The sequence below is a fragment of the Metarhizium robertsii genome (assembly GCF_000187425.2).
Source record: "Metarhizium robertsii ARSEF 23 chromosome Unknown MAA_Scf_2, whole genome shotgun sequence".
Classification (NCBI taxonomy): Eukaryota; Fungi; Ascomycota; class Sordariomycetes; order Hypocreales; family Clavicipitaceae; genus Metarhizium; species Metarhizium robertsii.
The window spans coordinates 2,580,023-2,595,435 of record NW_011942160.1 but is presented as its reverse complement, the minus strand read 5'-3'; the positions used below and the strand labels follow the sequence as shown (position 1 = coordinate 2,595,435).

At 52.6% G+C, this 15,413-nt stretch overlaps 4 protein-coding genes across 4 annotated transcripts; 2 read left to right on the top strand and 2 right to left on the bottom strand.

Moving 5' to 3' along the window:
• Positions 1-1,375: 1,375 nt before the first annotated feature.
• On the top strand, positions 1,376-6,582 carry MAA_05656 (SNF2 family chromodomain-helicase DNA-binding protein; the record flags this gene model as incomplete). Its single annotated transcript, XM_007823654.2, has 4 exons — positions 1,376-1,786; positions 1,933-2,020; positions 2,087-6,380; positions 6,435-6,582. 4 exons carry the CDS (start codon positions 1,376-1,378, stop codon positions 6,580-6,582), a joined length of 4,941 nt encoding a protein of 1,646 aa, XP_007821845.2.
• Positions 6,583-7,666: 1,084 nt separating this feature from the next.
• MAA_10818 (uncharacterized protein) lies at positions 7,667-8,290 on the bottom strand (the record flags this gene model as incomplete). Its single annotated transcript, XM_011412737.1, has 1 exon — positions 7,667-8,290. The coding sequence occupies one exon, from the start codon at positions 8,288-8,290 to the stop codon at positions 7,667-7,669; it is 624 nt and encodes a 207-aa protein (XP_011411039.1).
• A 284-nt stretch (positions 8,291-8,574) lies between these two features.
• Positions 8,575-12,294, bottom strand: MAA_05657 (ATPase, AAA-type, core; the record flags this gene model as incomplete). Its single annotated transcript, XM_007823655.2, has 2 exons — positions 8,575-12,111; positions 12,178-12,294. 2 exons carry the CDS (start codon positions 12,292-12,294, stop codon positions 8,575-8,577), a joined length of 3,654 nt encoding a protein of 1,217 aa, XP_007821846.2.
• Positions 12,295-14,436: 2,142 nt separating this feature from the next.
• On the top strand, positions 14,437-15,012 carry MAA_05658 (uncharacterized protein; the record flags this gene model as incomplete). Its single annotated transcript, XM_007823656.1, has 1 exon — positions 14,437-15,012. One exon carries the CDS (start codon positions 14,437-14,439, stop codon positions 15,010-15,012), a length of 576 nt encoding a protein of 191 aa, XP_007821847.1.
• Between the last annotated feature and the right edge of the window lie 401 nt (positions 15,013-15,413).

The window sequence follows — 15,413 nt, the reverse complement described above, 5'->3', positions numbered from 1 at the left end:
CCAAGCCATACAGGGAAACGGGGCTCGGTGATTGTGCTTCGGAAATACAATTCAACATGCACGATGATCAATTTGCTGCAATGATACAGCGAATGGGACCCTCGGCCGATACCTTGCAAAGCGATGGCGAAGTGAATATGTAGTATTTGCTCATGTTGGCGCAAAAAAGCACGCCGGATTACTGACCACATAGTAGCTGTATGGCTAAACCTTGGAACATTTAAAGTTGAATGGCGCCATGTCTTGTTCAGAGTCAACTCAAAGCCATCAATCACTCTGCCCAGCAAATCTTGCAGCAGAAACCTACCTAGTTTCAGTAAAGCCCTTCTAGTAGCCCAAAGTTGGCATCGACTTATATTGGTACAAGAACACACCAGGTTAACTAAGCATTGGCTCCGGATGTCGGTGGCTGAGGCTACCAGTCAACCCATTGATGGATCCAGGATGGACATCTGGAGGCTCAACTAGCAGCAACTCAGTTCAATTGACGCCAGGGTGCTGGTACTTTAGCGAGCCAACATTAACGGACCAGACCTCAGTGTCGGCCCATAGCACCAAAAGCCCTGAACTTTGGGGCTGTCGTGCCATGGTCGCGGTACATCTATTCCACTGCCCGCCCCCGCCATCTTGGCCGGCCTCGAGTCACGTGGCAAAGTACCGCCCACCTAGCCCCGTCGCTGCAGGGCCCAACACAAGTTTGGTCTGGGTACAAAGGCGGCCGAGCGCGAGTGCCTCTCCAACTCTTTCCTGACTCTCTCCACTGGTGCTTTTTTATAACTGATATTCCCACCGTCAGTCCCCTTCCAACACCAGTGCCCCCAGTCTGCCGTCTGCTTCTCAGCACAACCCGGGCTTCTTTATAGGAATCCGGCATTCATTTCTGATGCTGACAACTACGTGACCGCCATAACATCCATGAATGACTTGTAAGTTGTCCCTGCCTCGTCCCTTGGCCGCCCGTGCCACTCTCTGTTTCCCAGCCGCATGTTGCCGGTTCGCCATCGTCTTGAACATCGCTACGTCGATATCAACGCTCTCTGGGCTTGGATATGCCATGTCCAATGTTCCAAAGTGATGAACACGATGTTTATCGATGATCCGGATGCAGCTGAGCCTTCTATGCTGTCTCCACTGGCCGCTTCGCTCTGCAATCGCCTCGTCCGTGTCCGCCAGCCTCGCCATCACCAACCCACGTGTGAATGCGATTGCATCCATTGTTCCATCAGTTTCGGTCATAAACGACCCTGAGGGGCATGTTTTCGTGTCGCGAGCTCCCCTAAATCGACCCAATGCATTCCTCTGGCAACGAGACTTCAGAGCATGTCTGCTAACATTTTCCTTCTCTTAGCAAGTACAACGCGCGAAAGCAGCTACCATGAGCTCCCCGGTTGTGATGGGTCCTGTTAATGGACACTTGTCGCCGGACGATGCCATGACATCTACAGTTGACGCCGAGGTCGGTCAGAGCGATACCGATATCCCCGATGCCCGTGAAAGCCCAATGGACCGCTCATCGCCATCGGCCTCGGAAGCCCAACCCCACGAAACGCCAGACCACATCGACGAAGATCGAGCCTCTTCGGATGATGATGGGTCTAGTCTAGACAATGCGTCCGAGGATGGCGACTTTGACATGCAGGAGAGCGTGGCTTCTCCCCAAGACGGCGACGCTGAAGTAAACCGCGAGAGCTCACCCGCCTCTAGCCGCCCATCAAAACGGAAAACAACAGTCGCCGAAGAAGACTATATGCGAGAAAATCCAGAGCTTTATGGGCTCCGGAGAAGTGTATGTGCCAGAGAGCAATGTGTATGAGGCATTAATTGCAATTGCTGACCAAAAGACCTAGACGCGCGCCAGAGAAACAAGAAAAATGGTATGCCTCCCCGGCACAACTCCCTCGACTGTGTCGCATTTAACTCACACATTTCTAGGTGGACTCTGATGACTCCGACTCGGAGGATGATGAACCCGTGAATCGCCGCCAATCGAAGAGACGGCGCGTCAACACATCCCAGCCTTGTAAGTGTATCTTTTGCCATCGAGGCATCCTGCCCAACATGCTAATCATCACCCTCACGTCACCAGCATCCAAGAGGAATACACCTCTCTTACAACCGTCTACAAACGAGTCTGATTCTGATTCCGACACGTACGGCGGAGCCCGAGCAAAGAGCCAGCTGAAAAAGGCGAGATTACAGAGAGAGTCACAGCCTGCTCTCGCACTTGCCGAGAAGAGATGGTCAAGCCGCCGCGCTGCTCAGCAAGTCCAGCAGGGCATGTACGAGGAAAGCGACTTTGAAGACGATGAAGACGAGGCGGACATGGCATCGGCATACTATGTTGCTGATTACGTTGACGACTCACCATACGTCGAAAAAGTGGTGCGTCACCGGCTCAGAGATGGGCTGGAGTTGCAGTACGATGCCGGCCGTCACGACTTTGAATATTTCATCAAGTGGCAGGGCAAGTCTCATTTGCATGACACTTGGGAAACCATTGAGTCGTTGCGTAACATGCGCGGTTTTCGCAAGGTCGAAAACTATTTCCGAAAAGTCGTTGAACAGGAGCTGGATATACGGTTTGGAGATGACATCCCTCCCGAGACAAAGGAGCAGTTCTTCTTGGACAGAGAACGAGATGAGGATGCCTTCGAAGACTACACCAAAGTTGAGCGAGTGGTCAATGTTCGCGACGGGGAAGACGACACCGAATACTATGTCAAGTGGAAGGGACTCACATATGAGGAGTGTACTTGGGAATTGGCATCAGAAATAAGTCCCGAGTTTCAAGACAAAATCGACCAGTACCTTGATCGATCATCACGGTCATGGCAGTCTGACCGGCGCGAAACAAACCCTGATACCCGAGGCAGGATGATCAAGCTTGACAGCCAACCGTCTTACATCCAAGGTGGTGAACTCCGCTCATTTCAGCTGAAGGGTCTCAACTTTTTGTGCCTCAACTGGACAAGAGGCAATAATGTCATCTTGGCCGATGAAATGGGACTTGGCAAGACTGTTCAGACTGTTTCGTTCCTCAGCTGGCTTCGAAATGACCGTCGACAGGAGGGCCCATCACTTGTGGTGGCCCCTCTCAGTGTCATTCCCGCCTGGTGTGATACATTTAATCACTGGGCTCCCGACATCAACTATGTCGTCTATCTCGGGCCTGAGGATGCCCGCAATATCATTCGTGAGAATGAGTTGATCGTGGATGGGAATCCCAAGAAGCCAAAGTTCAATGTCCTTGTCACATCATATGAATTTATCCTACAAGACTGGCAGTTCTTGCAAACAATTAAGTGGCAGACTCTGGCCGTTGATGAGGCCCATCGTCTGAAGAATCGAGAGTCACAGCTGTACGCGAGACTCGTGGGCTTCGGGGTTCCTTGCAAGATTCTCATTACTGGCACTCCAATCCAGAACAATCTAGCCGAGTTGTCGGCCTTGTTGGATTTCTTGAACCCCGGAAAGGTCAATATTGACGAAGATTTGGACTCTCTATCCGCAGTCGACGCACAAGAGAAGCTAGAAGAACTGCACAAGTCTATCGCACCTTATATTTTACGAAGAACCAAAGAAACAGTAGAGTCCGACTTGCCACCGAAGACGGAAAAGATCATTCGCGTCGAGTTGTCTGATGTTCAGTTAGACTATTACAAAAACATCTTGACGAGGAATTATTCTGCCTTGTGCGATGCAACCGGTGGCCACAAAAATTCTTTGCTGAATATCATGATGGAGCTCAAGAAAATCAGCAACCACCCATACATGTTCCCTGGCGCCGAAGAACGTGTGTTGGCTGGTAGTGTTCGTCGTGAGGACCAGATCAAAGGCCTGATCACCAGCAGCGGGAAAATGATGCTTCTCGATCAGCTTCTGTCAAAGCTCAAGAAGGATGGTCACCGGGTCCTCATTTTTAGTCAAATGGTCAAAATGCTTGATATTCTGGGAGATTACCTGTCCTTGCGAGGGTACAAATTCCAGCGTCTGGATGGTACCATCGCTGCTGGGCCACGTCGCATGGCCATCAATCATTTCAATGCTGATGATAGTGAAGACTTCTGCTTCTTGCTGTCGACCCGTGCCGGTGGACTGGGCATTAATCTGATGACCGCCGACACCGTCATCATCTTTGACTCTGATTGGAACCCTCAGGCTGATTTGCAGGCCATGGCTCGAGCTCATCGTATCGGCCAGAAACGTCCTGTCAACATCTACCGTCTTGTGTCCAAAGAGACGGTGGAGGAGGAAGTGCTTGAACGCGCTAGGAATAAACTTTTGCTGGAGTACTTGACCATTCAGGCGGGCGTCACTGACGATGGCAAAGCAGCATTCAAGGAGAGGCTGAATAAGAAGGGTCTCAAGACAGACGGCCCTTCATCGTCTGAAGACATCCAAATGGTCCTGAAGATGAGGTCGTCCAAGATGTTCGAACAAAGTGGTAACCAAGAGCGCCTTGAGCAACTGGATATCGACTCAATCCTAGAAAATGCAGAAGTTACCAAGACGAAGGTTGACGACAAGATGAACCTTAGCAGCGGTGGCATTGACTGGGACAACTTCATGCAAATTACTGATGTGAAAGTGGACGACATCAATTTGGACTGGGACCAGATTATTCCTGCTGATAAACTGGCAGAGATCAAGGCGGACGAGGAGAAACGCCAGAATGAAGAGTATGTTGCCAAGTTGGCGGCGGAAAATGCACCTCGCAGAGCTACAATTAAGAACCGCAACAAGGAGAATGATCGTGCTGATCGCCTCAAGAAACGCCAGCGGGAGCAACAGCAAGAAGAGGAAGAACAGCGAGCTCTCTTAGCAGACCCCAAACGGCCATTGTCCGACAAGGAGCAGCGAAATCTGATCAAAGCATACTTCCGGTTTGGATCCATGAATGATCGCGAAGCCGATATTATTCAGGAAGCCAAGCTTGTGGAGAGAGACCATGAATTTGTCAAGTCTGTGCTGGACGACTTCATTACAGCCGCTCAGCGGGCTGTGGACGACAACAACGTGAAGCTTGTGGAAGAAGAAAAGAAGACGGGAAAGAGTCTGACGAAGAAGGATCGCAAAGCTGTTCTTATCGACTTTGGTGAATTGAAAAAGGTCAATGCCGAGACAGCAATCGAGCGACCCAAGCAATTGCAGCTTCTGCGAAAGGCCATCCGCAGCCAGTCAGACTGGAAAACCTATCGTCTTCCAGATGCCACCAAGGGTGCTAACTACACATGCGCCTGGGGAGCCAGAGAGGATGCAATGCTTCTAGTTGGCATTGACAAGCATGGATTTGGAGCGTGGGTGCAAATTCGTGATGATCCTGAACTCGACATGCAGGACAAGCTGTTCTTGGAAGAGCATAGAGTTGGCAAGAAGGAGGAGCGAAACAAGGCAAACGACAAGCTCAAAGCACCAGGTGCAGTGCACCTTGTCCGTCGGTCTGAATATCTGCTCTCTGTTCTTCAATCCAAGTACTCTGGTGATCGGGCGGCACAGCGAATCGTGGATAATCATCACCGAAACAACAAGAAGAATAGTGTGCCCAACGGCCATCGTGGGAGTGGAACCGCATCACCCGCTCCTCACGCTATTAAGAAGCATCGTGACAGAGACCGCGATGATCAGCGGGCTCGAAGCAATACAGACGATCGTGGTTCAGCTAGACCCGATTTCAAGCGAAAACACGCATCATCCTACGACGATGATCGCAGCCCAAAACATCGCCGAGTTGAAGATGGTCGTCGGCTAAGCAAGCACGGCATTGACCGTGACCGTGACCGTGACCGTGATAGGCTGGATCATCGGCGCTACCGAGACGATGATGATCGACGACATGAGAAACATCGACATCGACATGACGATGAACGACGCCGCGATGAGCGACGTCGGGACGACGATAGATATCGTGATCGTGACCGTGACCGTGACCGTGACCGCGACCGCGATCGTGAGCGAGACGGAGACAGAGACCATTACCGGGACCGCCACAGAGATAGGGATAGAGAGCATGCTCGAGACTCTCACAGAGACAGAGACAGAGAAAGAGACAGGGAGAGAGACAGGGACAGGGACCGCGATCGTGACCACGATTCACGCACTCAAGATGAGCGAAGAACCAAGGCCCTACGCCGTTTGGATGAACTCCGCCGCATCGGTGACAACAAAGATGAGCGCAACAGGGACAACGACGCCATGATTTGGTACCTCCTAAAACCTGTACGCGAAAACTTTGAAAAGATTTTGTCTACAACCAAAGATAATGTCAAGTCCAGCAAAGAGCGTGCGGCAATTTTCGGAGTAGAGCTAGTTGCTATAGGCACTTTCCTTGACGAAAAACTCCCCGTCACTGCGGCTGATGAAAGTCTCAAGAACAACTTTTGGTATGTATATGTAACCCATACTGAAATGTGGGAAACTTGCAATGCTGATTCTAGGGACAACAGGGATTTCCTAGCTGCACTCTGGCCGGTCGACGATACTAGCAAGATCGTCACAGGCAAACGATTAAGTAACATGTACCGTATACTTCACACCCGCAACAAAGATTCAGGATCCAGCTCTACACGAATGAATGGAGCATAGAGGATCATAAGATGAGCCTGCTCAGGTGTATGAGAGTGCTGACGTATTATATCTGGACCGGGCGAAAGGAGCCCTTGCCTGACTACCTGAAAATTTTTTGACACATTTTTTTTGGCATTTGCATCAACTGGCGTTTTGGTACAATGGACAGCATTGAAGATTATGGCGTGGAAAAGACTTGAAGCGACTACATACCCGGATTTGCATGGTAAAGCAGATGGTGCGGAGGAGTTTGTAATGGTCGGTGGCTTGTGGAAACATGTTGGTTGTCTTTGAGCTAAGGAATGGGTCAAAGGAGACGATTGTTTTGGCGTCTCAAACGAGTCCCTTTGCTCGCTGTCAGAAAAGCAAGCATAGCCGCCGGATTGGGTTTGTGACGAATGGGCACAGACTCATGTCGTCAGGCAGCAACGTGGGCACTGTGAAAATACTGAAGGAAAGGGGATGTGTTGAACTTTGATACAGTATTACCATAGAATACCCCCTCCCCCCTCATATCTCGTTCCGCGTGAGGAGGGACCTCAAGCATGGATAGCTATGTCGTCTTTAGATTATATGCAATACAAACCATTTTGTTTGAGTGGGACCGCGTCTTGCAGCATTGTGACGGGGTGGAATATGTGTTGAGTGGTGAAGACAGAACACATCGTGTGGTGCAGATGGGATGAAGAGTCAAGAGTCAAGAGTCAGGACTGGCCAAATAGGGCCCCACAAATCCCTCGTCAATATCGAAATCCGAAGCGCAAAGGGTTGAGGGAGTATCACGAAACTCCACAGCTCACTCAGTATCTAGAAACGAACCCCAAAACGCCACCGTCTCATAAAACCAAAAAAAAAAAAGGTCACAATGCCGTCCTCCTGGGAGAGAGAGCTATCCGTCGCGCAATCCGCGGTGCTCAAAGCCGCCAGACTCACGAAGGGGGTCCTGTCGTCCGTGACAGAAGTCTCCAAGGCGGACTCGTCCCCCGTCACCGTGGCCGACTTTGCCGCCCAGGCACTCCTCATCGGCATCCTCCACGCCGAGTTCCCGGACGACAAGTTTGTCGGCGAGGAGGACTCAGCCGTGCTCCGCAGAGACGAAAGTCTAAGAGATAAAGTGTACGCGCTGTATTCGGCCGCGCGGGGGGACGGCCCGGCCAGCAGCAGCAGCAGCGTCGACGAGATGCTCGCGCTGATCGACATGGGGGGCCGCGGGACGGGCGGGCCGCGAGGACGCTTCTGGGCCATGGACCCGGTGGACGGGACGGCCACGTTCCTCACGGGCGGGCAGTACGCCGTCTCGCTGGCGCTGCTTGAGGACGGGCGCGAGGTGCTCGCCGCGGTGGTGTACCCCAATCTCAGGCTGGAGGGGGGCAGGATCCGCGAGGACAGCGTCGACGGGGTCGGCTTGGGGGTGATGTTGAGCGGCGCGAGGGGCGAGGGGGCGCGTGTGACGAGGCTGGCTGGGTTGGACGGGCCGTGGGAGACGGAGCGGCTGCCGAGGCTGGCGGCGAGCGAGGGGGGGAATCTGCACGTTGTGGACTGCGACAGGAACCGCGCCTCGCATAGGAGGGTGATGAGTGCTGTCTGCGAGGAGCTGGGGGCTGCGTTTCCGGGGACGGACGTGTGGTCTTCGCATGTGAGGTACGCGGCTCTGATCATTGGCGGCGGGGACTTCTTGGTGCGAATCCCCTCGGGGAGAGAGGCGTGGTCGTGCGTTTGGGACCATGCGGGCGCGCAGTTGATTTACAGGGAGGTCGGGGGCAGGATTACGGATCTGGACGGGCGCGAGGTGGACTTTTCGAGGGGCAGGTATTTGAGTGGGAATAGGGGGCTGGTGATGGCGAGGGAAGGCATTCACGACGAGGTATTGCGTGTGGCGAGGAGGGCGGTCGGAGACGGGTGGATAGAGTGATGGGTTGGTCGGTGTCAGTCGTCGGATATATCATATGAGTGAGGCTTGACGGTGGCGAGACTCGGGCAAGGCAATGGTAATGTTATTGTACATACTCTCTACATCAGACTGCTCCGTCCGCCAATTTCCATGCTCCCCTGTCCGTCTTTCATCTGGCCGCTTCTGCCCACGACAAACTCATGATAGATTCTCCCAAGACGAGCCTTTTCTTCGTTGCTGATGCTTGCTCTTGTGTTGTCAAGAGCCTTGATCAAGTGGTCCCACTCAATGACGACTTCTCTATGATCCGTCGATGCTGACTCCTTGTTCTCGGAGGATTCTAGCGCGCCGTAACCTTTCTTTGCTTGCTTGGCCTTTTTGCGGGCAAGCTTGATCTGCTCTAGTTTGGACATGATGGCTGCGCTTTCAATGAGGGAGGCCGATTTGCTCTGCGGCATGTTGTCCTTGCCGAGGGCCGGGTCGGTGCCGTAGCGGAATTGGACAAAGCTGGGCGTGGAGTTGCGGCCGGCAGGATTGCCCTTGTTGCCGCCTCCATGACGGGAGCTGGCGGCGGGGCCGTTTACGTCTATAACATCGTGAATGGCTTCTAGCTGGGCATTGGAGACGAGGGCCTGCAAGTCCGCGCCGGAGAAGCCGTCTGTGCGGCGGGCAATCTCCGTCAGGCCGTCGTCCGAGTCGGTGAGTTCACTGGACAATCTGACCTTCTGGAAGAGAGCCTTGATGATGTCGAGGCGGTCTTCCAGAGAGGGGAGATCACAGAGAAGGGACTTGTCGAGACGCCCGGGACGAAGGAGAGCAGGGTCAATGAGGTCGGGCCGCGAGGTGGCCGCGAGGACGTAAACGCCAGACAGGCCCTCTGCACCGTCCATCTGCGTCAGCAGCTGATTGACCACACGGTCCGTGACGCCGGTCGAGTCGTGTCCTCTCTTTGGGGCGATGGAGTCGAATTCGTCAAAGAAGAGCACGCATGGCTTGGCGGCCTGGGCGCGATCAAACAGGTCGCGGACGCTCTTCTCTGAAGCACCAATGTACTTGTTCAGGATCTCGGGGCCCTTGACGCTGATAAAGTTGAGGCCACATTCACCGGCCACAGCGCTTGCTAGCAGAGTCTTGCCGCAGCCAGGGTAGCCGTATAACAAGAGACCGGACCGGAGACGGAGGGGGCACTGGGCAAAGATTGGGGCGTATTTCGTCGGGTATTCTAGGGTTTCCAACAGGACACGGCGTGTCTCGTGCAGACCTCCGATGGACTTGAATGTTGTGGTGGAGCTTTGTAGCGGCACGTTGCGAAGGGAAGCCGGGGTGAATCCCTTCAGCGCATGATCAAAGTCGACGCGGCTCAAGCGAACGGCGCCGTCGGTGGCATCGGATGGCGATTCGGCAATGGAACGAATAATGGCTTCATTTCGAGCTCGAGACACGAGGACACTCAAATCGCCAGGCATGTATCCGTCTGTTAAGCCAGCCATGTCGAGGAAGTCGAGATCCGAGTCGATGATGAAACCGGTGGATTTGGACTTTGGCTTGTCTGCGTCTGAGCCATGCAGCCATGCTTCCGTGTCGTCGCCCATTGCGCCGCCATCGGATGTTGGTGGACGGCTGAGGTTACTGTCCAGCTCATCCGGGTCCTTGTCTGGTAAGGACTCTTGTCGGGTAATGGATTCCATTACTCTCCTTCTTGCCTCCTTGTCAGGCGCCTTGAGTTCGACGATTTCTCGAACCACGTGGCCGCTTACAACGACGTTATTGAGAGAGTCCTTGCCTTCAGCTGTGGCAAGCAGGACAATGCCACCGTCTCTGGTGCAAAACTGCCTGACAATGGAGCGAATCGTCTCGCTGACCTGTCTGCTTCGCCCATTGTCGTTGCCAACTTGGAGTTCTGTTTCCACGGGACATAACTTGTCCAGGTCATCCAGGACTACGACGGCCTTGCCGCCCAGTCTTGCCCCCCAACTCGCCGACATGAAAATGCGGGTGAGGGTCTCCTTGATAGTTGAAATCCTCGTTTCATCATTCACCAGTTTCCGGCAAGAAAAATAGATGGTGTAAAATAACATGTCCCGGCGCAACTTCTCGGCCATGTACTTTGCGACTGATGTCTTGCCAGAACCCATGCCGCCTGTCAGTAAAACCGATGAGAGGTGGGCTAGTTGCTTTTGCAGATTTTCAAGCAGTGAGTCTATTCCAACCAGGAGGGAGTCGTTCTTGGGCAACAGGTCAAAGACGTCCGAGTGGGCAATCCAAGGCGGTCGAGCTTGCGGCTGCTGGAATTCAATTTGGGTCTTTTCATCCAAGCCGGCAGCCCAGAATATGGCGTCCTTGCTGTGTTCTTGGGCAGCATATTCGGCACCGTACTCAAACTTGACAAAACCACCTTCCCAGCCCTGAGGTGCCTCCAGCTCGCTGTAGACTCCGACAATCATGCCGTCCGTGATTGGTCCCTGTAGCAAACCCTCGGTGTTATTCGCACCAGAATACATGTGTCTGAAGCGCTTGGCCGATTCTTCCTTCTCGGCCTTTGAGTCGCTACCGAACCTGAGACCTTCGTTTGGCTTTGACCCAGCCGCAAAGGGAAATACTCTGACACTCTGCACAGCCCCTTTGGGAAGCGGTGGTGGTGCGGCCTGAAGCTTGACTACGCCGCCGACAATTCCTGGGCAACCAAGAACAGCGCACAGAGGGGACGAGAGCGCGGCCGTTTGGCCATCAGGCGGATCGTCCCAGGGCTTTAAGCGTGCCACGACCTTTGATGAGGCTATTGAGGCCGGAGGAGCGGTGCCGTCCTCGGCTTGGGGTTTCTGCAGTCCTGCTGGCTTGATAACGTCGACAAGGACGTATTTAACGCCCCGAAACGAACTCGAAAGCAGGCGATCACGGTCAACCCAAATGCTAATATCGGGATCCAGCAGCCCATCATCGAACCATTCCCGGCAGGCAGATCGTTCAACCGCTCGAAAGAATAGGGCAGGTTTCGATTCTTCTCTCGTACTTCTTCTTCGCATCGTGCTTCCCCCGCTACGTCTGGACTTTGAGGTGCTGGCAACGCTGCGGTGGTCGCCGCTGGACTGAGAGGTCTTGGCTCGGACTTTTGGAGCGACGATGACCTCGGCGTTGGGGGACAACTTGACAAAAGCTACATCCGCTGGAGGCGCAGGATCCAAAGACACGACCTTGATGTTGGCAGTCGATGTGGGTGATAGATGCAATGTTAGCGGGTGAGGCGGGACTGCTGTAGTGCCATTGTTGAATGCAGGATTCGGAAGGGCGCGGATTTGCGATTGGAGGTTGAGTTCTAGAAACGTCGCATGCAGCTCGATAATCTCCCAATCCTCAGGAGTCAACGGCTCAATGTTGATTGTGTGCGCGACGGGTGGATCGACATGAACCGTGGCGGTGAGCTTTTGGCCGTCGTTGAGGCCCAAGGTGTTTGCCAGCGTCGCATCCATCTCAACGACCTGAATCTCTTGGTCTCGGGACCCTCGGCTCCCACTGATTCCATCGCGGCTCACAAGCGGCGCTGCTCGTCTCTTGCTGGGCATGCCGGTCCATCCCACAAAGATGGACTGTGGAGATGATGGCTGGCCACCCGAGGAGGCAGGTTTGTAGGCAAGCTCGACAATGACATTCTGAACGGGCTGTGGGGAAGGGAAAGTTGGTCAGCGGATGCGATTTGGCGCAATTGAACAGTAGAGACAACAGACTGTATTCAAGTTGAGGAGCAAGGACACCAGCGACGGCGGAAGGTTGACCAAGCAGTTCTTCAAGTGGACGAGCGAGAGCTCTGCCGTGGTAGATTGCGCATTCTTCCTGGGGGCCATTGTGGACTACTCAGGATCATGGCTTGATGATGAAGTCGACAAGAGAGCCGCAGCCCGTCAGAAGACGTATGCAGGCACGAGATGGAGGGCTGGTTTTGGGTGAGAAGATGCCATGGGCTCCAGACTCGAGAGAGCAAAGCGAAGCTCGGTGGTGCGATGACCCGCGCAAACCGGCATCCCCAGAGTCAGACCGAGGCAAATCCACGTGCCGAACGCGGTCTGGTGGCGGGCCATCTGCCCGTCTCCGCCCCTCCAAACCGCAAACCCCGAGCGCCAGACTCCACATATAATTTTATACGGAGTAAATAATATCAGATTTAAGCCTAAAAAATCCAGTGTATCCCTTTCAATGTGCGCAGGTCTAATTTTTGTAACGGACCAGGGTTCTTATTAATAATAAGTAACTAAGATTTTAAATATATATAAGTATATAAAAATATACTAGTTTATTATCCCTAATAAGGGAGTATCTTTAAGTATCTTTAAGTATCATAAAAGAAGAATGGGTTGAATACATCAATTGGACCTGGGCACAGTCAAAGAGATTGTAGCCACGAGCAACTACTACCATCCACGTCGAAAAGACGACAAGAGAAACTTCAGAAAGGGGGGATGAAAACTCCCCCATCTCAAGGCAACTCATCTCGGAGCAAAAATGCAAGCCAAGCTACCTGTAGACCCGGCCTGTTGCCCAAAGTCTACGCTCAAGAGTATGTCGAAATTGGCCAAACTCCAACGCCGCTTCTGACAAGTAGAAACCAACCAGCTGGTCACGACTCGTAGGCCAGGCCGTCGCTTGAGGGCTTACAAGGTGGAGGAGCTGCCGCTGCTACCCGGGTGTCATGCGTCCCGAGTCCTGACGGCAGCAATGCATCATGGCATTGCGTGACGTAGCTTATTATCTATCTATGTGCCACAACCAACGAGTCAAGTAAGTTTATACAATATCTTGTCTGCGAGAAATAGCTACTGGCTATTCCTTACAACTACCAGACACAAAGGTCTGTTGCTTGGCAGTTTTTGTTGAATACAGGTGGCTGGCGCATGAACATTATGGAGGCAAGTCTACGCGCACAGGCAAATGCGCAGCCTGGGCAAATGATCATTGATGACGGGGTAGATGGATTTAATCCTCATCTTTGGAGCTGTCCAGGTGCGACGGAAGGAATAGCTTGGCAAATGGCCCCATGGGGACAATGAGGAATATCACATGGAATGAGGATCAAGATCCTACTATAGTTGGCATTCGCGCACCAATTTCCCTCTTTGCCCGCCCTGCGTATGCATGTCATCAAGTTACATAAATCGCAAGGATTGACGCTAAAACAAAACCGGTCATCAACTTCAAACGGAAGGATTCCAAGACAGGATTATCCCACGTTACAATATCTCGAGTTGAGAAATCCTCTTGAACTATCTTCAAGCTGCCGTTCGATCTTGGCTCATTTGAAGCTGAGGCGAGCACGAATATGAGGAATAGGAGCCGGGATGAACCGGCACAAACTCTTGTGTTTGTAAACGCAGATTGTGTTGTTCTGTCCTCTATTGTCATCCGTCGTCATGTACATCCAGGGTACTACCCGCTCCTATAACTCACCCAGTATCCATTACTCCATACGATAGAATGCATACACTGGCTGACATTGTCCCTTGGCAGTCCAGCCGTTACATTACTGTGGCCCAATTGAAGCCCATATTATAGCGCATCTTGTATTACAGCACAAGTTATAGTCCAAGGAGGCTGAAACGGGTGACTGAATACAACGGCGGTCCTTCTGCTATATAAAGGACTTCAAATCTCAACCTGTACCTAGGAAATCAAGCTTTAATCACTTTTCAACACGGCCCTATTATCCGATTGCCTCTTTTGCTACTTCCATCATATTACTGTGGCAGCTACATGAGTAGCCGCTTCAAGGTATACTTTATTCCTAGATATTTCATGAGTCAAGGGATGATTCATTATCTGTTGAGATATACGATTTGTCATGATAGATTCACCCCATGGAGCTTCCCAAAGGGCCAGAAGACTAACACTCTAGTGCAAATAGTCAGGCGACCATCAAACGCTCCATATCTTCCGCTTGCGCTGCAGCTGCTCCTATGCTAAGAGTCAGTGGTCTGTCAGCCAGGCCCGCCATCATGACTGTTCCAATCCCCAGGCCAGGACGACGTTCCCACGCAATCTTTCCATGGGCCGCCCTTCTTTCCCTCCTCGGCCTCATTGCGCCACTGGCCTCTGCTGCCCAGGTAGGCAAGTCGGCTGTCTTACCTAGTGGCTTTGATTGCTTCCCTAGCTTCCTGGCTGCCGTCGTGAATGTCGACAAATCGTGGGCGAGTGCAAATTGGTTTGTTTCGCCCGCCGATTTTATGACCTCGTTCAACGACGAGCAGCAGTATTCCGAGTTCATCTTGTCCAGTGTCAAAGACAGCTGGATGGTCGACCTGTACATATACGAAAACCATTCAGTCTATAACCACTTGACGTGGGACAGAGCCTACGGTCAATCCGCTACGACTCACCACTACGAGGCTCAGTTCGTGCAGACCTCGATGGGGTCAGAAATCTTCCTCGATCAGCACAGGCTGCGTGCCCGCGACTTCCTTCTAAGCTCGCTGTTTAGGTACACCGAGTTTTTCAACTCTAAAGTGGTTTTCCATCCACCGTCCCTGGCCTACACTGGATCTGGGGCTTTTGTCGACGCATCTGACGTTTAGCAAAGCGCAGAACCGCATCTGGTCGGGTACGGGAACTTGCTCCGAGGCGCATGGCCTCATCACCTGCAGGCGAATACAACAACTGCGAAGCACGGCACGGCAGCATATCGGCAGATGGTAACGGGCACAGGAGACGGTCAGACGAGTCACTATGGCTATACTTGCGGAAGGGCACCTGTCAAGAAAGCAACCGACATTTGAAACTGCATTCTTCTCGTTGGATCTCACGAGTTTTGTATAGCAAGGTCAGATCGAATGAATGTGAAGTCGTCTTTGATTCAATCTCCTAATGTAGAGAACTGAGGCCTTTTCCAAATTGAACAAATAAGATGACATCTTTCAATGAAGCGAAAAGAGAATATTTCCTATTTCCTATTAGATAGAAGGCTTGCCAGCTGGCT